At 41.8% G+C, this 24,768-nt stretch overlaps 1 protein-coding gene across 4 annotated transcripts in view; it reads right to left on the bottom strand.

The window, feature by feature from the left end:
* LOC126354015 (ATP-dependent translocase ABCB1-like) overlaps positions 1-24,768 on the bottom strand; it is a 243,714-nt gene that overhangs the window by 125,770 nt on the left and 93,176 nt on the right. For all 4 annotated transcript variants that reach the window (XM_050003336.1, XM_050003337.1, XM_050003334.1 and 1 more), the window contains 3 exons: positions 20,080-20,180; positions 14,413-14,709; positions 6,850-7,045 (listed from right to left, as the gene is read on the bottom strand). In XM_050003336.1, coding sequence (XP_049859293.1) covers positions 6,850-7,045; positions 14,413-14,709; positions 20,080-20,180 — 594 coding nt within the window. The remainder of the gene's footprint in view (positions 1-6,849; positions 7,046-14,412; positions 14,710-20,079; positions 20,181-24,768) is intronic.

Below are 24,768 nucleotides of genomic sequence, written 5' to 3'. Positions count from 1 at the left end.
ATTTAGCGTCAACTGCCACCTGCCACACCATACAGCAATCTTTTCTAAATCGCTGCGGCACTTCTGCTTGTTCGCAGGGGCCCTACACTATATTAGGCAGGTGTACCAGTTTCTTTGGCTCTTCAGTGTATATTCGGATCATTAGCCTCAATTAATCTTCAAAATTCTATGAGATAAGGATTTAAGCCCACTAAACTTTCTTAGGGCCTTTGACTGCTTTGGCCTCGAAGATCTTGGCTTCTTCTTTTCATCGTAGAAAAGGGAGGTTATCAACAAACAAACTGGGCCACAATAAGAAATATAATAAAATAACAAAGGATCAGTAGGGTTGTCCGTCACGTAGACAACGAGATCGCTGGAGGCGAAGCACATGCTCGAATTCTTGTTTAGAGAATTATACAGGAAATCGGCCATACTTTTTCAAAAAGATCATCGCGGTATTTGCTGGTATTTGCCAGGACCTAAACCTGGACGACCAGACGCAGATTTCAACCGTCGTCCTCCGAGATACGATGACCATTGCACCACCTTGCTAGGTCACATAGAGCGTGAACGGGTATAAGTGCAGATATTGTTGCATGTACGAGTAGTACGTTCATATGTGCACCCATCAGTGTGATGGTTGTTGTATCTCTGCGTCAAACAGTCTTCCCACAAACATGTCACAAACTTTACGGCCTGATGTTTTCTGCACAGATGTATCTGTAGCATTAAGTGGACTACGCCCATCAGTATAGACTAACCGTTTTACGTCCACGTGTCACCACTTGTCAACAACACTTCTCAACGCTTGACCCACTGTCCATGGAAAAATAAACATTAATGTCTTGCTCTTGTCACATAGACTTGCAGGTACAAATCAATCTAAAAACGTATAACTTGAAATAGCTATAATTACTAGTCTGCAGATGATGTAAATACTAATGTAAAATTGTTGAGTTCGCCATCCACAGTCACCAACAGAAATGTCTGCACTTAAACCCCTTACTCTCTGTATAATAAGCTAATGTAAACATGACTAAATACAGAGAAGGAAACATGCGAATAAAAAAAAGAAATAAGAATAACCTTTTGCTTATTGTGACACGAGTGAACCGCGTCCACTTAGCAACCTCAAATTTCTTACGGCTAAGGCGTCACCGGATCCTAATTCTATCTTCTGCGCGTTATCAACATCACCTACATTCATGGGGGGTAACAACTCCGGCTACAACTTCCGAATGAAGGACAAGGGGCGGTCAAACCACGACAGTGCCGTGTTTATTGTCACTGCCGTCGTATCAGCTTGTTAACTCTGCACTTGATCACTGCTCACTGCTGATTCGTTTGCTCTTTGACTTGGCATCAAAGGTGTTGTACTATTTCCTTTACACCAAGATTTCTCTGGTTGCCCCTTTTGGACGATCTTTCGCCCACCGGCAACTATGATGCAAAGATTGAATTTCAAAGGTATGAGATTTTATTCACTCCCTAGGAGCATGTATTCAGCTTACACAACAGCGTGGGGCACAACTGAAGAAAGTGAATGCGACGAGTGGCACTTGTAAGGAAAATAAAAACTATTCAGTTGTACTTGCAACCTATTGACCGGAATTTGATTCTGGAACATAATTTCAGGATTTCTTTGGTGGGGAGATATTACTTCATACTTCACAATGTTCCTGATATGACAATGGTAGTTGAGATTATCTGAAAAACGGAGACGTCAACACCGATTAAAACAAATGACTCTAAGACCACTGTCAAATGTTTGTCCAGTATTACGATGGATAATGAAATCTGGCTGTTCGCTTTTATATCTGTGGTACCTCATGCGTACTCTGTCATCTACTACATTCTTTTGCTAATGAGTCTCGTCTGGAAACACAATTTGTTACTGATTCGAATCCTTTTATTCTACATTGACGGTTGCACAAAGGTTGAGGTATGTGTTGACCTGTATCGACGTCAATTATTGTGATTCCTGAATAGGTAGACTATTTTTCCGAATATCTTCTGCTTATGTCTGCCCCGCAAAGGCCTATGTGGCATTGGTACAGCTCCTATTACCTGTAGTTTTACATTGCTATTAATAACAGTGGCATAGGCGTACCACTAATCCAATTCAGATTCTCTAACATGGCAGTAGGGCCCCTGTGGTGTTGCCGTGTGACAATGTTCATGGAGACGAAATATTCGTCCACTGTAAATTCGCGTCGTATGGTGGAATGTTACGTTGTCTGCGTGTTTATATTCTTAGAATGCTATCGCAGAAACAGTTGCAACGTAGGGGAAACAAAAATTCGATTTTCAGTACTTCGCGTAATTAGTGTCTGAATTTAAAAATCTAATATTTCATCATGATATTCGTGCCAAGAGGTACAACCCTACCTTAAAAGTTTAACACAATATGTGAAGTATTACAGCTACAATCTGTGTGTTTGTCCTGAGGCAGCTTAACTGGCAGAAACTTTCTTAATCTTCTTCTCTCTTATGTGCTTTAAAAGCCAATATTTTACACATTAACTGATTTGTAATGTATTCAGACGTTTCAAGCTGTTTTATACATGGGAATTCGATTGTTTAAAGAATTGGGGATTTACTAGTTGTAATCCAAGAGAAGTTTACTAGGAATGACGATATAAAAAGCAGACTACCACAGTCAAAAACGAGATTCGTGGCCAAGAGAAGTCTCCTGCTGTCAGACACAGGCCTTAATTTAAGGAAGAAAATTCTGAGAAAGTACGTTTGGAGCGCAGCATTGCATGTTTGTGAAACACAGACTACGGAGAAACCGAAACGGAAGAGAATCGAAGTATTTGACATGTGGTGCTGCAGAAGAATGTTGAGAATTAGGCGGACTGTTAAGGTAAGGAATGAGAAGGTTCTTCGCAGAATAGTGAGGAAAGGAATATATGAAAAACACAGACAAGAGAAAGGGACACGACAATGGGACACCTGTTAAGACCTCACGGAATAACTTCCATGGCACTAGAGGGAGCTGTGGAGGATAAAAACTGTAGTAGAAGACAGAGATTGGAAAACATCCGGCAAATAATTATGAGATAGGTTGCGAGTGTTACTTGAGGTGAAGGGGTTGGTACAGGAGAGAGGTTCGTGGCGGGACGCATCAAAATGAAAATCTCCACGCAGCATTCAGGATTCTTCTGCGACCCATTACGTTCGATTGATATTATTGAGGCCCTTGCCTAATCTCCAGAACACGCTTTGAATGTGCGGTGGTGGCTCGTCGGTACCAATGACGTGTGTCGCTTTGGATCGGAGGATATTCTCCCTGTTTTCGGGCGGCTAGCGCAAATGGTAAAGACTGTCAGTCTTGTTTGCGAGATTAAAGCAGAGTTCTCCATCTGCAGCATCGTCGATAAAACCGATTGTGGTCCTTTGGTGCAGAGCCGAGTGGAGGGTCTGAATCAGAGGTTCAGGCGGTTCTGTGACCGTCTAGGCTGCATATGCTTTGACCTGCGCCATCGGGTGGTGGGTTTCCCGGTTCCTTTTAATAGGTGAGGAGTTCACTACACACACGAAGCGGCTATAGAGGTAGCGGGGGCTTACAGTGTTCAGAAAGGATAGATTAAATACAGTTGGTGGTGGAGTATTTATTGCTGTCAGACGTAGTCTGCCTTGTAGTGAAATTCAAGTAGATAGTTTCTTCGAAATAGTTTGGGTAGAGATTATACTTGACAATCGGACTAAACTATTAATTGGATCGTTTGACCGACCCCCGACTAAGAAGATGCTGAACACTTCAAATAAAACTTGAGTCTCATTTGGCATAGGTGCCCCACTCATACAATTGTAAACGGTGGTGACTTCAATTTACCCTCGATATGCTGAAAAAATTACACGTTTAAAGCCGGCGCCTGGCATAAACCGTCATCCAAAAATGTATTGAATGCAATCTCAGAAAATTATTTTGAACAACTGGTTCATGAGCCCACTCGAAGAGTAAATGGTTGCGAAAGCCTACTTGACCTTTTAGCAACAAATAATCCTGGACAAATACTGAGTATTGCGACGAATACAGGGATTAGTGACCACGAGGCAGTTGCTTCTAGGTTGAATACCCTAACACCCAAATTCATCAAAAGGAAAGGCAAAGTATATCTATTCAAAAAAAGCTGATAAAAATGCTCTTAACGCCGTTTTAAGAGACAGTCTTCACTCCTTCCGATCTGATCATGTAAGCGTAGAAAAGCAGTGGACTGAGTCCAAAGAGATAGTATCAACGGCAGTTGAAAGATATATACCACATAAATTAATAAGTGATGGTACTGATCCCCCCACGGTACACAAAACGGGTCAGATCGTTGTTGCAGAAGCAACGAAAAAAGCATGCCAAATTTAAAAGAACGCAAAATTCCCAAGATTGGCAAAGTTTTGCAGATGTTCGAAATATAGGGCGTACTGCAATGCGAGACGGTTTTAATAATTTCCACAACGAAACTGTTTCGAAATCTGGGAAAAAACCCGAAGAGATTCTGGTCATCCATAAAGCATACCAGTGGCAAAACGCAATCAATATCTACACTGCGCGATAACAACGGTGAAGTCACTGACGACAATGCCACTAAAGCAGAGTTATTAAACACGGTTTTACGAAATCCCTTCACCAAAGAAGACGAAGTAAATATTCCTGAATTCCAATCAAGAACAACTGCCAAGATGAGAGACATATAAGTAGATATCCTTGGTGTCACAAAGCAGCTTAAATCAATAAAGGCAAGGCTTCCGGTCCAGATTGTATGTATACCAGTCAGGTTCCTCTCAGAGTATGCTAATACAATAGCTCCATATTTAGCAATTATATACAACAGTTCGCTCCCAGAATAATCCGTACCTAAAGACTGGAAAATTGCTCAAGTGGTCGTAATCCGTTGAATTACAGGCCCATATCACTAAAGTCGATTTGCAATAGGGCTCTGGAACACATACTGCATTCGAACATTATGAAGTACATCAAAGAAAAAAATTATTAATACATAGCACGGATTCAGAAAATATCGTCTTGCGAAACACAACTACCTCTTTATAATCATGAATTAATGAGTGTTATCGGCAGGAGATGTCAAATTGAATCCATATTTTTAGATTTCTAGAAGGCTTTCGTCACCGTTCCTCATAAGCATCTTCTGAACAAACTCCGTGCACATGGAATGTCGCCTCAGTTGTGCGACTAGATTCATGGTTTCCTTTTAGAAAGATCACAGTTCGTAGTAACAGACGGAAAGTCATCGAATAAAACAGAAGTAATATTCGGCTTTTCCCAAGGAAGTGTTATAGGCCCTCTATTGTTCCTGACCTATACTAACGACATATGAGGCAATCTGAGTAGCTGTCTTAGATTTTTGTAGATGATGCTGTCATTTACCGTCTTGTAAATTCATAAGATGACCAAAAAGAATTGCAAAATGATTTAGATAAGATATCTGTATGGTGTGCAAAGTGGCAGTTGACCCTGAATAAAGAAAAGTGCTAAAAGAAATCCGCCAAATTTTGATCACGCGACAAATCACACAAATCTGAAGGCCGCAAATTCAACTGAATACTTAGGGATTACAATTAAAAATACGCTAGATTGGAACGATTACATAGATAACGTTGTGGGAAGAGGAAACCAAAGACTTAGATTCTTTGGCACATTATTTAGAAGGTGCATCAGGTCTACTAAAGAGATTGCTTACACCACGCTTGTCCGCCATATTCTGGAGTACTGCTATGCAGTGTGGGCTCTGCATCAGGTAGGACTTACGGATGACATAGAAAAAGTATAAAGAAAGACAACTCGATTTGTATTATCGCGAAATAGTGGAGATAGGACGACAGACATGACACGTGAATTGGAGTGACAAGCATTAAAACAAAGGCGACGGGATCTTCTCATCAAATTTAAAACACCAGTTTTCTCCTCCGATTGCGAAAACATTCTGTTGGCACCGACCTACATAGGGAGAAATGATGACCGCGATAAAATAAGGTAAATTAGGGCTCTCACGGAAAAATTTAAGTGCTCGCTTTTCCCGCGCGGCGTTCGAGAGTGGAAGGTAGAAACAGCCTGAAGGTGGTTCATTGAACCCTCTTTCAGGCACTTTATTGTGAATAGCAGAGTAATCACGTACATGTAGATGTAGATTAATATAACATGCTTCACTTTGAAATGTCTGTAGAAGTCCTATCACTTGCATACAACCTTTATTGCATGACAGTTTTCACAAACAGTTGTGTGTGTTGCTTTTATTTCGCACATGTTGCTTCATTTTCAAAATGACTGAACCGGCGCATGTCGACTCCACTTCAAGTGGGCAGATTAGCAACTATAATGCATATGTGAAATAGGACACTGAAACATCGTTGTTTTGAAATAGTTTGCCAGTACAGCTAGTGCATTCTGCGCCTGTTGTGCGACTCACACAGACACATTTTTGTCACAATAAACTGCACATAAAATTTTCTTTGAAAGCACATTTCATTGCGACATCAGCTAGTACATGTGGTGGAAGATGGAGAAGTTCATCACCTCAACATCGGAACTTCAAGGCACAATTCAACCTCCGACGTGATTTTTACACTGTAACTATATTTAGCAATTTGCCCTAAGTTTAATGTAAATCGCGCAATGAAACATTTTTTCCACTTGGAAAGAAACTGCTCATAACTGCCTTGTTTTTTTCGATCCGACGCAAGGCGACATGAACTGAGATAGGATTTTGCACCATTACGATTTACTGCCGGAGACTCTGACTGAACAGCTATTCTAAAACCGACGGCATTGATCCGCATTCTTCTTATTTCATAAAGTTAATTCTTATAATTACATTATGACAGTAGTCACTAAAGGAGATAGGTACTCACGGTGATCATTGTTGAGGCGTCGTATATTCTCTCATTTTCGGGATACTCCCTGTCCCTTAGTATGAGGTTCACGCCGTACCAGAAGGCCAGACCATAGCTGCCAAAGGTGCAGAGCCAAAGCACCGAGTTGCCGAGACCCATGATGACGTTCTTCTTAACGCTCATTTTTATTGCTCCAAGCAACTTCGTGTTGTATCTAAAAAGGGAAATAATGAACAAAATATTTATCAACTTATTATACTTTCAAAAAATGATTAACTTTAACAGATTTTAATAGATCAAGTCGGTCTCGCATTTGTTCGTTTGTTAGGACTTGTGTCCGGTTAGTGTGTCGAAGTCGTCATGGGGTGTAAGTAAGGAACCCGTTTTTCAGTCCTATTAGGAAGCACTTTGTCAGTTGTGCCGTGAGTTCGCAATGAACAGAAGCCATTGATAATGCATAGCTGTGTCACACATCTGACGTTCAAGAGGACCACAGGGGATGTGCCCCGACAAGATCGAATTTATATGCACACAAAACTTGCACTGTGCCATTTCTTTCCTTCCCTCTGAGACCCCGCCCAGTGATCTGACTATACTAGCAAATCATCCTACCAATATTAATAATGGGAACAAATTTCCTATAGAAGTCTGCGGTAATTGTGAATATTCATTGAATAAAACCGGCCAGAGCCATTTAGACTGTTTTATTAACAAAATAACCAGCTTGCTGCTGTCTGTCTCTTTCGATATAGGCCTAACATACATCATATAGTAGCGCCGCCAGCGTCACCTTATCTTCAAAACCCAATGAGACAAGTGCTGTCATCCGACCAAACTTTCTTAGACCCTTTGACTACTTCAATCTCGAAGATATGCTGCTCCCTTGGTTTCATCTGAGAAATACGGACAGATTATCAACAAACAAATTCGGTCGTAATAACACATATAACAAGGGAACCGAAAAAAGACTAATTACTCAGCAGCCTCTAGTTTTTGCCATGTCCAGAAACAGTGTGGAAACTTACTTAAGTTGTAGTTCAGTCTGCGCTAGGAACCTCCGTTCTTCAGTTCTCTACTACTACGTCACTCCGTATGCAAAAACGTCTCATTAATTTACATCAGACTACGTTCATTTAATGCTTATGAAAGTGTTCAGTATCACGCAAATTAAGGTGCGCTATTATACAAACATTATCCTTTTCATGTGTAAGCATGTCTCAATAGCTCTGTGCCATGGTCATAGCTATTCTAAAAAAAATTATTAAAGTCCATTCTGATTTTGTTTTCTTATTGTCTACACTTGTTTTACGACAGCTTGCAATCTGCAACGAAATGATGTTATTGTAAGGTTGGCTGGAGAGTTATGCCATCATTTCACTTATAAACGTCACTTTGTTGTACGAAAATATTTTGCGGTAACCTACAGTTATTTTTGCGGCACCTGTCCGTTTCTGCATGTTCATCTGTAGTAAGAGCACACACAGAAACACGGTTCTTTCTTTTACCGAATAACACAATCAAGCTAAAACTAAAAAATTTCACAAAAGCACCATGTTTGATCCACGTAGATATTCACTTGTTTCCATTCTAGACCCCCCCCCCTCATCCTCCATCTTTCTCGCTTTGTCTGCGCCTGTGTGTGGGTCTCTGCATGTGTGTGTGTGTGTGTGTGTGTGTGTGTGTGTGTGTGTTTATTTGTTTGTGGTATTTTTTGTGTAGGTCCTTATGGTGTTAAATGGTGTGTCTTTGCACAGTGTAGTGCCGGTGTTTATATTCTGATTTCCTTCTGCTATTATCTTCTGTATGTGGTAGTTTTCTTTTATGGTAAACTTTTGAATGTAGACTGTGGCAGGATTTTAGAATTTTCAAATCTATGCCTATTTTAGTTGACTGGTGGTTGTGGACCATCAAGTGCCCTGCAGATGTGGTATGTGAGCTACTTCTTTTTAGTACTCTGAGGGGTTCGGAACATGCAGTTTTAAAATTTTCGCGTATAAAAATTACCTGTATAGATAAAGTTAGACGTAAATCGTCAAATGACCGCATAATAATACCATCTGGTTCGTAGTATAATGAAATGATGGTCTTACAGTAACTAACAACAGAGGAAAAGGTAAAACTCATAAAAGACTTAAAATGTTCAGGCTTAATTTTTAACACAATATCTGTGTACTTAAAACATGTTCTCATTTCATAGGCCATAATTAAAATACCCACTGATGACTCTGCACAGAGATGCTGAAACATGGTTGTACGTACCAAAAAATAATAGTTGAATGTTCAATAGGCGTAATTGGATTCCCACAATTTAATCTGTAAACGCTGCTATGATAAAACATCTTCAAAACAAAAAAGTAAATGGTAGTTTCTTCAAAAAATAGCTTGTGCTATTGCATCTGGTACAATTCATACCAGTTGTTCTGCAGTCACGAAAATGAGGAACCTTGAAAATTGCTAATAAGCAAACCCAGCTGTAGGTCCGGGCATTTAGTTCGCTGTTGATGAGCTCCTGAGCATAAATAATCTTTCCTCTGGTGGTAAGTGTCTCATTTAAAACAGAAAATCTTGTAACATAAAAGTGTAGGGAAAAGGTCTTCGTTGTTGTGCGGGGTGAAATTGAATCGAATGACTAATTTAGAGATACATTAGGTCTCGCAAAAGGTAGTAATATATTGCCGAACATTGTGCATCTTTGGATTGCTTATTTGCTGCTTGAGTGGTCTCCGTCTGGAGGTCATAATGGGGGATCACTGTACCTCCAGAATATTTTACGCTAGGGGATGCCATCTTCAATAAGTGTAATGTCTGTAATATTATCTGGTTTTCGTCCTTTGCTGTACCAACACGGCAGGGCCATGTAGGCTAATGTAATAAAGCGAAGTCAGTCCATGATCCAGATTTTTCCCAAAGTAATTGCTAAAAAGGCAGTAGCCCCTCTTCACGGACCACAAGTCAATCTGGTTTCTAATGAGGGTGTCATCATGAAAATTAAATCTGGAACTCTACGCATAAGAAAAAAGAATGTTAGATGTCTTAAGTGAATTGATAGGTTAGAGAACTTAAAAACAGAGATGAGGACATTGAAAGAAGTAGTGGAAGTTAGGGAAGTGCTGTGGGATGGAGAGCAGAACTTTTGGTCAGTTAATTACGGGGTTATCAACACGACATTAGATAGGCGCACCGGAAGAGTAGGTTTAATAATAAATAAGCAAATACGAATGCTGTGAACCACTCTGATAGCGTAGTGAACGCATTATCCTAGCCCAGAATCGCTCCATTCTTACAATAATCGGTATATGTCTACTAGTATCGCAGATGATAAGGAGGTTGAAGAATCTTTGACGAGATAAAGCAAATCATTCAGTTCGTTAAGAGAATCGAAAATGTAACTGTGATGGGGAACTGGAATGTAACAGCAAAAGAAGCAAAGGTAAAATGCTTTGTGGCATTTTACACTGTTTTCTCTGGTCTTGTCGACTTTTGAAGAGGCTGACTTGGCACTTCCTCCGATTTCTAGGTGATTTCAGTCCCATATCATCTTCCTTTGCCTGGTGTTCTTCCTCTTTCGTTCCCTTGGGTTCATATGCCAGATGAAGTATGAACTTCTTGGTTTCCATTTTCTTGTTCGTTACGATGTTATAGATGACCCGTGCATTTATTGTCGCCATGTTCAGTATGTTGTAGAAGACATGCATTGACCACCTCCTACATTCAACCTTCGTAGTATATTCACGGGTCATTTGATCAACCACGTCCACCCCGTACTTTGTTGCATTGTAGAACGTTACGGTTTGAGATTTTTCTTTCCTTCCTTGCTTATTGCTACTTCAGAATGCAGCATACTCAGAAGAATGACATTTTTATTCTTCTTACCTTGGTATACAGTCAAGGTACAGTCTGTGTTGCCACTGTTGTGCAGTATTGTGGTGGAGCGTATTTCAGTATTCGGCTTTCTTACTTCATCGGGAATTTCACGGCGGATCTTGTTCATTGTACCAAGTAGTGAAGTTTTCTTTTCTTAGAGTTTTTGAAAGTTGAAGAGACGTAAAAAATTTGTCTGTGGTCACATTTCTTCCTTGATTTACAAATGGCTCCATGAGACACAGAACGACATACTCTGTAAGTGGTTGTCCTCTCTATGGGTGTCCTGTTTGCCGAGATACGGAAAAGCATTACATATGTACTTTGTCGTTACATCAACAGCCAACCAGAATTCGAGACCATATTTTTCTGGTTTGTTGGATATGAACTGAGTAAACCTGCATCTTGCTTTGCTTGGTAACAGTTGGTCGTCAATGGTTATATTTTCTCCAGGGTGGTAAGTGCGATACTGTTTTCAATGAACTTTCCCCAAATTGCAGGATATGTTGGCTGCCAGGCGTTCAGCCCGGGTTGATTTTTCATCAAAATGGAGAAATCTGTGAACCTCCTGAAACCTGTCCCTCGGCAAAATGTCCTCGGTAAAAGTAGGCCCTCAAGATAGCGATGAGAGATCATCCACAGACGTACCTTTTGTACTCAATACACCACGAACATACATGATGGCTATCAGTTTCTCCAGTTCCTCAAGTGACACAGTCCAGTCATTATTTTTTTAGTGCTTTTCGAGCATTTGATTTTGTGTATTTCTTCATGAGAAGTAGCTTTGCTTCAGCAAAAATAAGACGGAAGGCATTGAATTACAGACCCATATCACTGACCTCAATTTGCAGTAGAAGTTTGCAGCATGTACTGTACTCGAACATTATAAATCACCTTGAAGAAAATGACTTGTTGATACATAACCAACACGGACTCAGAACATATCGTTCTTGTGCAGCACAGTTAGATCTTTATTCCCATGAAGTAATGAGTGCTGTCGACAAAGAATCTCAGATCGATTCCATATTCCAAGATTTACAGACGGCTTTCGATACCGTTCCTCACAAGCGACTATCGATCAAATTGCGCGCATATGGAGTATCGTCTCAGTTGTGTGACTTGATTCGTAATTTCATCTCAGAGAGGTCACAGTTCGTAGTGATGGACGGTAAATCATCTAGTAGAACAGAAGTGATGTCTCGCGTTCCGCAAGGTAGTGTCATAAGCCCTCTGCTGTTCCTGATTTATATAAATGATCTATGTGATAATCTGAGCAGCACCCGTAGATTGTTTGCAGATAAACTGTAATTTACCGCCTAGAAAAATCGTCAGACTATCAATTACAACTACAAAATCATCTAGAGAGAATTTCTGTATGGTGCGAAAAGTGGCAATTGGCACTAAGCAAAGAAAAGTGCGTGGTCTTCCACATGGATACTAAAAGATATCCGATAAATTTTGGGTATACGATAAATCGAGCAAATCTAAGGGCTGTCAATTCCACTAAATACCTAGGAATTACAATTATGAGCAACTTAAATTGGAAAGACCACATAGATAATATTGTCGGGAAGGCGAAACAAAGACTGCGGTTTGTTGGCAGAACACTTAGACGATGCGACAAACCCACTGAAGAGAAAGCCTACATTACACTTGTCCGTCCTCTGCTGGAATATTGCTGCGCGGTGTGGGACCCTTACCGGGTAGGGTTGACGGAGGACATCGAAAATGTGCAGAGAAGGGCAGTTCGTTTCGTGTTATCGCGCAATAGGGGTGAGAGTGTCACTGATATGATACGGTAGTTGGGGTGGCAGTCATTGAAAACAAGGCCGTTTTCTTTGCGGCGAGATGTATTTACGAAATTTCAATCAGCAACTTTCTGTTCCGAATCAAAAAATATTTTGTTGACACCCACTTACGTAGGGAGGAATGGTCATCATAATAAAATAAGGGAAATCAGAGCTCGAACGGAAAGATTTAGGTGTTCTTTTTTCCGACGCGCCATTCGAGAGTGGAATGGTAGAGAAGTAATGTGAAAATGGTTCGATGAATCCTCTGCCAGGCACTTAAGTGTGAACTGCAGAGTAACCATGTAGATGTAGATGTAGATGACAGCTGTCTGCTCGTTGGCAAGCATAACCAATGGGACCTCATCTCTCCTTCAGAACATTCACGCCTAACCGCCTTCCAGAAGATGAATAATTTCCAGCCTTCCACACGGTTCCATCCCTTGCAATCATCTTTGTAGTCTCTTCCAACCGTACCTGCTGTGGTTAAAGAGGTGATGATTGACTTATATCATCATCTGAATCCTCTTCCACTAATCGCCCCTCGTTCACAATGTCTCCTATTCACTTGTATCAGGTACATAACCATCATCTTCACCATTGAAGTCAATTTCCGTTTCAACTTCGGAAATCTCTAAGAGATGTAACACTTTATCAGACCACGCTGAAGATACATGTTCGAAAATGTGTTTCACGGACAAAGCATGCCTGAGTGACACAACATAAGCTGTGGTGGACTGGAATGTACACGTGACAAGTTGCAACAATGAGGAGTAACTGCCCTATGTTGCCACTGTACTGATGGATAATTTACATGTATTCAGAAGAGAAACTACAGTGGCGTCGAATTGACCCCTTCCGCAACTCCAGATATACTGAAAATTAAAATACTTTGTAAATACTAACACATCTTGAGAAAGAGGAGGAAAAATTAAGAAAAGTCATATAATTTCACTAACGAAATTCGGAGTAGGTATTAAAATGCATGGAGAAGAAATAAAAACTTTGAGGTTTGCTGATGACATTGTAATTCAGTCAGAGACAGCAAAGGACATGGAAGAGCAGTTGAACGGAATGGACAGTGTCTTGAAAGGAGGATATAAGATGAAAATCAACAAAAGCAAAACGAGGATAATGGAATATAGTCGAATTAAGTCGAGTGATGCTGAGGGAATTAGTCTAGGAAATGAGACAAAAGTAGTAAAGGAGTTTTGCTATTTGGGGAGCAAAATAACTGATGATGGTCGAAGTAGAGAGGATATAAAATGTAGACTGGCAATGGAAAGGAAAGCGTTTCTGAAGAAGAAAAGTTTGTTAACATCGAGTATAGATTTAAGTGTCAGGAAGTCATTTCTGAAAGTATTTGTATGGAGTGTAGCCATGTATGGAAGTGAATCATGGACGATAAATAGTTTGGACAAGAAGAGAATAGAAGCTTTCGAAATGTGGTGCTACAGAAGAATGCTGAAGATTATATGGATAGATCACGTAACTAATGAGGAGGTATTGAATAGAATTGGGGAGAAGAGGAGTTAGTGGCACAACTTGACTAGAAGAAGGGACTGGTAGGTTGGACATGTTCTGAGGCATCAAGGGATCATCAATTTAGCATTGGAGGGCAGCGTGGAGGGTAAAAACCGTAGAGGGAGACCAAGAGATGAATACACTGATTCAGAAGGATGTATTCTGCAGTAGGTACTGGGAGATGAAGAAGCTTGCACAGGATAGAGTAGCATGGAGAGCTGCATCAAACCAGTCTCAGGACTGAAGACCACAACAAGAACAACAACAACGAAATAAATAAATTGGATATGACTTTGAATGAAAAACGTATGACAAGGGCCATTTTGTTCCCTTCCGCCGTTATAGTGTTGATGACTATTGTAAAGTTTTAGCGAAGTCCCTCGATGGTGTGACAGCAGTGCGCGCTCACCTTTCGGACTCCTTGTCCTGCCCACCGAAGGCGATGACGGTCCGGACGGCGCTGACCACCTCCTCCGCGATGGCGCCCGCCTTGCCGTACTCGGCCAGCTCCTTCTTGGCGAGCCGCGACGAGAAGACCTCGATGACGGAGAGCGACGCCATGATGACGGGGAACGAGATGAGGCAGATGAGCGCCAGCTCCCAGCCGCGCACCAGCGCCAGAACCAGGCCGCCCAGGAAGGTCACCAGGTACGTCGCGAACATCACCACCTTCTCCCCGATGCCGTCTTCCATCTTCGTCAAGTCTCTGAAAGAACACATCGTGCAGATCTCAGATTTTTCCCGTTGCAGATCAAATACTGCAATATGCGCTTAATGTTATATATATGTGAGTCAACATATTATGACCACTGTCCACCGCACATTCAGTGTAACCTGGTGGCGTTGCGTGCACTTGACACACACAGAGCAAAGACGACTGGGGAATCATTCTAGAAACGATACGGGCTGCTCACTAGGAATCCAATGACATAAGCGACTCTGAGAAAGGGCGCCTGGGATCAAGCTTTCGGAAACGGTGAAACTGGTCGGCCGTTCTCGCGCTGCTGTCCTCAGGATAGTGCAACCATGGATGTCGATACCTCTTCAGAGGACGTGGAGGTCGGAGACTTGGCCGCTTTCAAAAACAGGGTAAGCTAGGATCTGTGATTGTCATTATGACAATGTTACACTGCTGGTGTAGGTACGAGGGCCACTCCAAAAGAAATGCACACTATTTTTTTAAAAATCCATCTTGTATTCTACATGTTTGAAAGTTTTATAGTGTGTGGAACCAACCTTTAGGAACAATATTTTCATTTCTCCACATAATTTCCATCCCTCTAAATTGCCTTACGCCATCTTGGAACCAGCGCAACAGCAAAATATCCTGCTTTGTTGATGTCGTCGAACACGACTCAGTCGAGCTTTCAGTTTCTTCAGTGTCGTCACGTATGCATCGAATTTATAGTGGTTCCATTTGGCATGATGTCCACAAGCAAGGGTCCTACGGATACAAAAAACACCGTAGCCATAACTTTTCCAGCCGAAGGTGTGGTTTCGATTTTTTTTCTCGGTTGAATTTGCATGATGCCACTCCATTGATTGCCTCTTCGTCTCTGGTGAAAAATGATGGAGTCATGTTTTATCACCTGTTACAATTCTTCCAAGAAATTAATCCCCGCCATTCTCGTACTGTTCCAAAAGTTCGCTGCATACTGTTTTTCTTGTTTCTGTGTGAGCCACTGTCAACACCCTGGGAACCCACCTGGCACAAACCTTATATAACGCCAACACTTTTAGTATTCTGCAAACACTTCCCTCCCCATATACCGCCGTAGCGTGACAATTTGTTCACTGTGATGCGTCTGTCAGCAGTCACCAATTCGTTAACTCTCTGCACATTGTCTGGAGTGTGTGCAGTACGAGGCCTGCCGCTGTGAGGACAATCATCAATATTGCCGTGCCCGCTTTCATCAAGTAACCTGCTTGCCCACCGACTAACTGCACTGCGATCGACAGCAGCATCTCCATACACCTTTTTCAGCCTCTTGTGGATGTTTCCCACTGTCTCGTTTTCGCGGTACAGGAATTCTATGACAGCACGTTGCTTCTGAAGAACGTCATGTGTAGCAGCCATCTTGAAGACATGCTGTGACGGCGTCACTCATGGGAACAGGCTGAACTAAGTTTGAAAACAAGCGGGAAGGATGTATCTACACACTGAAAAACTTTCACACATGCACAATGAAAACTGTATTTTTACAAAAATAGTGTGCATTTCTTTTGGAGTGACCCTCGTACAAGTGTTTCGGAACACATCACTTAGTGCACATTGTTGGATTTAGGGGCTTAGCAGCAGACGAACCCTGCGTTTCCATGTTGACCAAACGATATGATTACAGTGGGGATGGGATTATCAAGACTTCACTGTGGATCAATGGAATGGTATCGCCTTGTCGGATGAATCACGTTTCTTGTTACACGAAATCGATGGTCGCGTCTGGATACACCGTTATCATGGCAAACGGCTGTTAGAAATATGGGCCATGCCACGAATGCAAGCCAGTGGGGGCAGTTAGCTTTCGGTAGTAATCGAAGGCACCATGACAGCTTCCAAAAAAATGAAAACTGAGCAGTATCTCTTTGACAGCTACTACCATTCTGTAGAATAATTTGTATTGCTGTAATGTGTAAAAAGTGGTGGGTAGGCATTACTAATTTACGTCCGCATTCTTTTTAAAAGTAGGGCTTACAAATCGTCAGCATGTGATTGTCAAATAACTTGTTCCGCATCATTACAATTTACGAACGCGATACGATACAATATTGTAGTGCCTGTGATATTCGCCGCAGTGCCTGCGAAATGGTTGAAATGGCACTGAGCACTACGGAACTTCTGTGGTCATCAGTCCCCTAGAAGTTAGAAGTACTTAAACCTAACTAACCTAAGAACATCACACACATCCATGCCCGAGGCAGGATTCGAACCTGCGACCGTAGCGGTCGCGCGGTTCCAGACTGAAGCGACTAGAACTGCTCGGCTACACCGGTCGGCCCTGTTTCTTTGGACAATCATGAATGTCCGAAGGAACAGCATATCGTAATTCGGTATAACACAGGCAATGCAATGTCGTATTTACCCGCCGACACCGGGAAAGCGACTTTCAAATAAATTATCTCCTCTGTGAGAGAATATACATAAAGGATGTACGAGCACAGGTTGTAGATACATGGAAGTTTGGGTCTGGTCGTGAGTTGTTCTCGGATAGTCAAATGGTAAGGCGATTGACCCTGATAAGTGGGAATTACGGGATCGGGTCCCGGTACCGTAGAAATTTTCATTGTCGTCATTCCATTATACAGCTGATGGTAATTCATATTCGCCCTGTGACGTCACCCTCGCGCACGGCGACGCTTTAATCAGCAAAATGTAACGACATATCGGAAAGGAAGGCCAGAGCTCGGACATTCTCATGAGCTGTAAGGAGGACCAGTGGTGTCACATTGGCACAAAATTTCACCACAATTGTGTCCAAAGTTACCGTGGGCGTATCACACGATGGGAAGATCTTACATTTCATGCCTTCATTTGACGCCTCGACGACGCCCAGCGTTGAAGCGGTCCTCATATAGGTGACAGGCGAAAAAATTTCATGTTCAATTCCGCTTGGAATCGACAACAAAAGGCGTTATAAGGTGACGTAAAGGGCGTCAGTGAAACAACATCTTTCCTTCGGCATTCATTTACGCAAATTTCGCAGTCGAACACGATAGTTTTCAGGGCGATGTGCGACGAAACGTCGTTCGTGACAACTTTTGACTCTTCCCGACACCACCTCGGGGATTAAAACTCTTCTCTAAGGGCGTCGCGGCTCTAATCTCTATTGCTGAGGCGTCAAGATAAAGGGTAAGTGGAGAGGGGGGGGGGGGGATTTGACTACTTTCCCATCGCGTGACACGCCCACGGAGGCAATGGGCAGAACTGTGGTGAAATTTGGTGCCAATGAAATATCATTAACTTATCTTACACCTCACATGAACTTCTGGGCTCTGGCCTTTCTTTCGTATTTACCAACACCTTGCTGTCTGAATCGCCTCCTGACTGCCACGTACCTGCTCAGCAGCATTATGCTCTATTTGAGACGGTGACTAATACAGGGTGTGTATAAAGTCAGGGAACACTTTCAATTATTTATTGCACATGAAGCAAACGTTGTACAGATATCATACATATGTCATTTTGAAGAGAAACCGTGAGGTTTTTTTTTCATGTATACCACCACAGCGTAGTTTGGTAATCCGCAGATAGTCAGCGCTACTACCAAAGGTGGCGAATTCACGTGTGGAGCGAGCTTTCTGTGTGTTTGATTTCGACGAAAACAAGTGTGCTACAACTGTTCAACCGATATTTAGAACCAAGTCCGGTAAGAAACCTCCGACAAGGAAGGCCATTTACCACTGGCACAACAAATTCGTTACGACAGGTTGCCTGTGCCTGGAATGTCGAGAGCGTACGAGAGACATTAATAAGGAGTCCAAAGAAATCGGTGCGTCATGCATCCAGTGAACTCGAAATGGCTGCAATGATAGTGTGGAAAGTCCTGCGACAGAAGCTGTGTTTGAGAGCATTGAAATTGGAGCTAGTGCAGAAGCTCAGTGACAACCACAAAGACAAGCGTTTTGAGTTTTGTTTGCAGTTGTAACAATCGGATGAGGATGGGGATGGCATTGTTGATCGCTTAATTTTAGCGACGAAGGCACTTTTCACACTAGTGGGAAAGTGAACAGGCATAACTGTCGAATCTGGGGTACAAAGCATCCACGCGAATGCATTGAATTTGAGCGTGATTCCTCAAAGGTAAATGTTTTTTGTGTCTTGTAGCGTCGAAAACAGTACCGGCCATTCTTCTTTACCTAGATCACAGTCACTGGTATTCCTACTAGGACATGTTGCAGCAATGGCTGATGCCTCAAATGCAATCGGACTCTCGGTTCATCTTTCAGCAGGATGGGGCTCCACCCCATTTTCATCGTGAAGTTCGTGGGTACCTGAACACGGAGCTGCCGCACCGATTGGATCGGCCGTGCTACAGAAGGGGACAGCTGTTTAGTGAAATGGCCTCCCCGATCACCAGATGTCACTCTGAGCGACTTTTTTCTGTGGGGACACATTAAAGATCTGGTGTTTGTATCGCCTCAACCACGCGATGTAGCAGAGGCCCGGGAGAGAATACGGGAAGCGACTGCCACAGTCGACGATGCCATGTTGGGTCGGGTGTGGTTACAATTTGATTACCGTATTGATGTCTGCCAGGTCACGCAATATGTACGACATCTGTACAATGTTTCATTCTTGTGCAATAAATAACTGAAAGTGTTTCCAGGCTTTATGTACACCCTGTATATTGATCGATGAGCTTGTAGTAATGGGCAACATCAGCATGGTGATTCACTTTCAGTAATAGTAGTCTGTTTCAACAGTAATGTCGGAGACTAATTGGGTCAGCGTTCGAAATTCAATCGAACCGATTACTAGTTTCTTAAGTCTCGGCAACCTTTCTTCGCTACAAGCAGAAAGATGCTGAGAAATTTCCGTCGAAGAGGTTAGCGGGGATGGGAGTCGAATTCAGCTATAATTATCGCCGAGATGTCAACTATTTGTTTGGCATCCAGATACCGAGCTCTCAATCAAACAACTGATGTTCGTAACACCTCAGGAAGACTGCTAGTCCAGTTGGAGTAATATTTCCCCAAAAACCAAATCGTTGGCTATTTTGGTTACACGAGCACATACTGCCTAACATCAGACACACGAAAAAGTCATAAACTGTCGATAGTATCGAGACTGGCGCTGAAGAGCCTTAGTGACTTGTGGCATTCTGCGAACAGAGGAACAGCTGATCGGCTCAGAGTGGTGACGACACTGTGCCCGATACAGACGATTGCCGTAAAGAAATTGGAACAATACTAAAATGTGTGAAAAACGTAAATAAGCTTTCCACTGTCTCCAACGGTCCGAATAATAAAAAATTGCAAATGTGGGAAACATCAAGTCACATGCTACGACCCGTGTAGCAAGTAAGTAGGTTATTTCTAGCGAAGATGCGTTGAAGTGCTGTTGAGCAGTCGTACTTACTCTGACATGCGACTGGCGAAGTCCCCAGTCTGATGCAAGTCGTACCAACCAATGTCCTGCCGAAGAGCTGACTTCAGGTATCTGTCGCGGATGCGGTAGATCTGAAAAATGTAGAGCAATAACACTTTACTTCTTGGAACGCTGCCATGACCTCTTAGACTGGAAAGGGCGATCGTTTCGTGCGTTATCTTATAAGTAGAGAAACTTACAGGGTTGATACCTAGCAACAGTCCTTGAGTAATTTTCGGGAGGGAGGGTGGGAGTTGCAGTTTAATCACAAAAAGCCCAGCAGGCTCAAACTGCTTTATTTCTGCACTATATGGCAGATAATGAAACACTCGTAAAGATATTTGTCAGCATGAAAATACACTCTTTGTCATAAGTTGAGGAACCTTAGCGATCCAAGAAAAAAACATTGCTCATGAAGGGAATGGGGCACACGCCGCACACTATACGATCTATTAGTTACTGTCAAATACACTGTGGCTGATTCTCTTCATAGTCTGCAGCTGTACAAGCCATTTCCCTGTACACATCAAGCAATTCGCAGTCCGTTAGTGATATTTTCTGACACCCCACCCCCCACCCCCGGGTGGTTGGGTTTGTTTACCCTAACAATGTTAGTAACTACGTACATAATAAATTAATTGCTTATCCGTACGAACCCCTATTACTGGCAGAGCTATCCACCAACACGTATGCATCCGTATCTTTCGACACAGTCCTTGTTAGACGAGGGCTCCTTTTCCCACAGTGATACATTTTAATGTCTGAACCATACTGATAGTTTGTATCAATATCACAGACGTATCCTGGCCCTCAAAAATTTAATTTTATTATTTTTTGTATTAATTTGGACGAGGATGGCTTCATTTTACATTTAGTAACAGCGCATATTTACTAGGCCAATACAAAACATTTTGGAGTACGTTTAAGTTCATTCTAACAAAACTAAAATTGCATTTAAAATAAATCGATGTTTCATTAAATCATCAAAATTGTTTATAGTTTTCGGAGATTTGTTTACTAAGCACATTTAGTCTAGAATGAATTTCTCCAAAAGTAGTCATAGTGGCTCTTTAACAGAAGTCTATCCCAGAAGCAACCAGTTCTCATTTCCAGCATTGTCTAGCAGAAGTCTGCCTGGAACCTATTATACTTTGATCGACAACTTTTGCATTGAGCTCACGTAGTACAAAAATTTCTTTATACATTACTCCTTCTGGCGGCTTATACTACCACCAACAGTGAAACGCTATTATCTTATTTCAGAGACAGAGCTCATTTTCCGTATTCCATCGTTGTATAGGCTAGCGATTATCCAGTCATCAACTTTTAAAATATGTTTTGCAGAAACGAGGTCTGCTATAAAGCTTTGCAAACAGTTTTGAGGAGAGATTTGCAACTTATTTCACCTTTGAACCTCTCTTAGTACAGACTCTTTACAAATACTATTGCTCCTTCCTTTTATTTTCGGAGCATAAAATGGAAACGAATTAAGGTTATTCATGACACTTTACCAATACTATTATCGCTTCCTTTTATTTGCAGACTTTAAAATGGAAATGAATTAAAGAAATTAATGCCACCTTATACTTCATACATTCATTACATTACAATTTTACGTTACAAAATCGTTTACCGCCTTCTACACTGTCTCACTCACAGAACGAAATTATTTTCTCCACACATGGATAGTACAATATAATTTCAATCCATTATGAATGACACACCACTATTTTAAATAGTTCTCTTGGAGAATGCGAAGTTTAATTCTCAGTTACTTTGCCAAAATGTTACTGCTGGGCAGTAAAACTAAAACACTAGTTAAGTTCTATACTATCATGTTTAACTGCTCAGTAAACATGTTTTTAAAGAATATGTAATCCGCACATCAGAGAAATTCCAATTTCGTATAAAAGGATTGACAATGAAGAACATTTAAAATTAGTCGCTCTAATAGAGGCTTTGAACTTTTATATTTTTGACACCCAAAAAAATGTAGTACACACCATAACAATTTTTAAAGTCTGCTGTGCGACGGCTGTAACATCGAAACAGTAATGTAGAAACATTTTTCAGCAGCTTATGCTGGTTTTACAACAAACCATTAAAAAACTGATGCACTGCGTCATACAGAGGCTGTGTGTAATCCTGAGAGGTAGCTTCCAGTCCCACACGCATCCATGCACTAAGTTCAGGAACGTTATTAGAAGAAATAGGTATTAGGAAATGAGACACGTAAAGTAGTAAAGGAGTTTTGCTATTTGGGGAGCAAAAAACTGATGATGGTCGAAGTAGAGAGGATATAAAAGGTAGACTGGCAATGGCAAGGAAAGCGTTTCTGAAGAAGAGGAATTTGTTAACATCGAGTATAGATTTAAGTGTCAGGAAGCCTCTTCTGAAAGTATTTGTATGGAGTGTAGCCATGTATGGAAGTGAATCATGGACGATAAATAGTCTGGACAAGAAGAGAATAGAAGCTTTCGAAATGTGGTGCTACAGAAGAATGCTGAAGATTAGATGGGTAGATCACATAACTAATGAGGAAGTATTGAATCGGATTGGGGAGAAGAGAAGTTTGTGGCACAACTTGACCAGAAGAAGGGATTGGTTGGTAGGACATGTTATGAGTCATCAAGGGATCACCAATTTCGTATTGGATGGGAGCGTGGAGGGTAAAAATCGTAGAGGGAGACCAAGAGATGACTACACTAAGCAGATTTAGAAGGATGTAGATTGCAGTAGGTACTGGGAGATGAAGAAGCTTTCACAGGATAGAGTAGCATGGAGAGCTGCATCAAACCAGTCTCAGGACTGAAGACCACCACAACAACAACAGGTTAACAATAAGCCGCCCCAACTGCTCACATAAATTTCCGATCGGTGAGTGTCTCAAAGTGGGTGAATTTTGTGGAAGGTGTCTGGGCTGTACACAGAATTGGATTTTGACTGCATTGTGCCACAAAGCGGTGTCGAATCTAAAGACACCGTCCAGGAGATTACGAGAAAATTTTAAGCATCAGCATTCCAATCTACACGATGTGTCAGCTAGTATTTAATAACTCGTCATCAAAAACGAGAATGGTTCTGACAACCAATACGTTCATTGTAGCCCTAGAACCAGTATGTTATCGTATGGTAATAGGAGCATGGTTAACGCAGAACAAATTCTGGTGCGTCCTTGATTGAGGATTAGTTCGAGAATCAAAAGTAACTGCATTCGGTTCTCCAATTCTCACGCTTTCAACACCTCAGTGGGGTCGAGTTCACGACGAGCTGCTACCACAGACAAAGTATTAAAAAGAAATCATTCTTGCAGACCAAATGAAATCTAATTCCATATGTTTTCTAAGACAATCTAGACATTGCAAGGCCCTACCGACTGTTGAACGGGTAACGATGTGCCAGTTAGACCTCTTGCAGAGCATTGTGTAATGTGCCTGTCTTTACAAGCTACGGTTAGACATTGGATGACAGAATCCTTGAGTTGCAAATTGCTTAGTCGATGTCCTAATGGACAAGACAATGCGCTGAATCTATTTGCGGCGCTGTGTTGTGCGTCCAGTCCAACCAGAGTCTCACAAGCCCATCCAATACTCCTTTTCCTTTTAAAACATGTTCAAATGTGAGCAACTTGAAACTGTCCAGCCGTACTCTGACTTCATACGTGCTCTATAACGTTATTACCTTGACCTTCACTCGCAATGCAGCGGTGTTTTGTCTACTGTTCAAGCTGAGATTCTGCATATCACTTTATCCAGTGGCTTTAAGACTATTTGCTTACCTCGTTTCATACTATGGATGCAATTTATACTATGAATGTCGCACTCATATCCGTAAGCGAAATTCTCGAGTCCACAAAACAAAGTTGACACACTGATAACGTGAATACTAATACCTTCCCCCTCCCCGCCCGGCAACAATGTGACAAGTAACGTATAAACCAGGCACAAAATAAAACTGCGTGTGGTATATCTATTCAACACCACAAGTGACGCCAAGATGGACTTTGAAACGTACACGCAGTATGTCATGTACCACACCTCATCTGTCGGTAAGGGCCTCAGGCTGGTCAGCAGCATTGGTGTTACGGCTGCATTTCTTCGGCCCAGATCGACCCATATATGTTGAATCGGATTTACGTTCGGGGAGAAAGCAGGAGAATCCAGAACGTTTTACCACGGTCAAACTTTTGTGGAACAGCCTAGCCCTGCTTTGTCGATCATCTGACGAAACTCAAGTCTACGCTGCGAAGTTTGTCGTCTCTGCAGACCTTAGTTGTCACAGTGCGCCTTTAGAATAGAGGAAAAGGCCTACGTGCTCTTAATATGCTGCCACCTTAGGCGTGTGAAATAGCGCTACCACATCGATCTCTTTCTACAAGATCATCAAGATTCTAATCCGTCACTATTGTGGAACAGATGAACAGACGCACAGAATCATCTTCTAGCTAAATCGCTAATCCTCCATTAATAGAAACCACAGCACTGTTTATGAGCCACTGTACAGAGATTGACTGGGGACGCGATTCATATGCTGGTGAGACGTTTCTAGCCAAGATATGAGTTATACTGTTGTGCGTATTCGGACACTTCGGAAATACACTCCTGGAAATTGAAATAAGAACACCGTGAATTCATTGTCCCAGGAAGGGGAAACTTTATTGACACATTCCTGGGGTCAGAT

The sequence above is a fragment of the Schistocerca gregaria genome, chromosome 3 (assembly GCF_023897955.1).
Source record: "Schistocerca gregaria isolate iqSchGreg1 chromosome 3, iqSchGreg1.2, whole genome shotgun sequence".
NCBI lineage: Eukaryota > Metazoa > Arthropoda > Insecta > Orthoptera > Acrididae > Schistocerca > Schistocerca gregaria.
The sequence above is the reverse complement of the archived record's forward strand: the minus strand, read 5'-3'. Positions and strand labels throughout refer to the sequence as shown.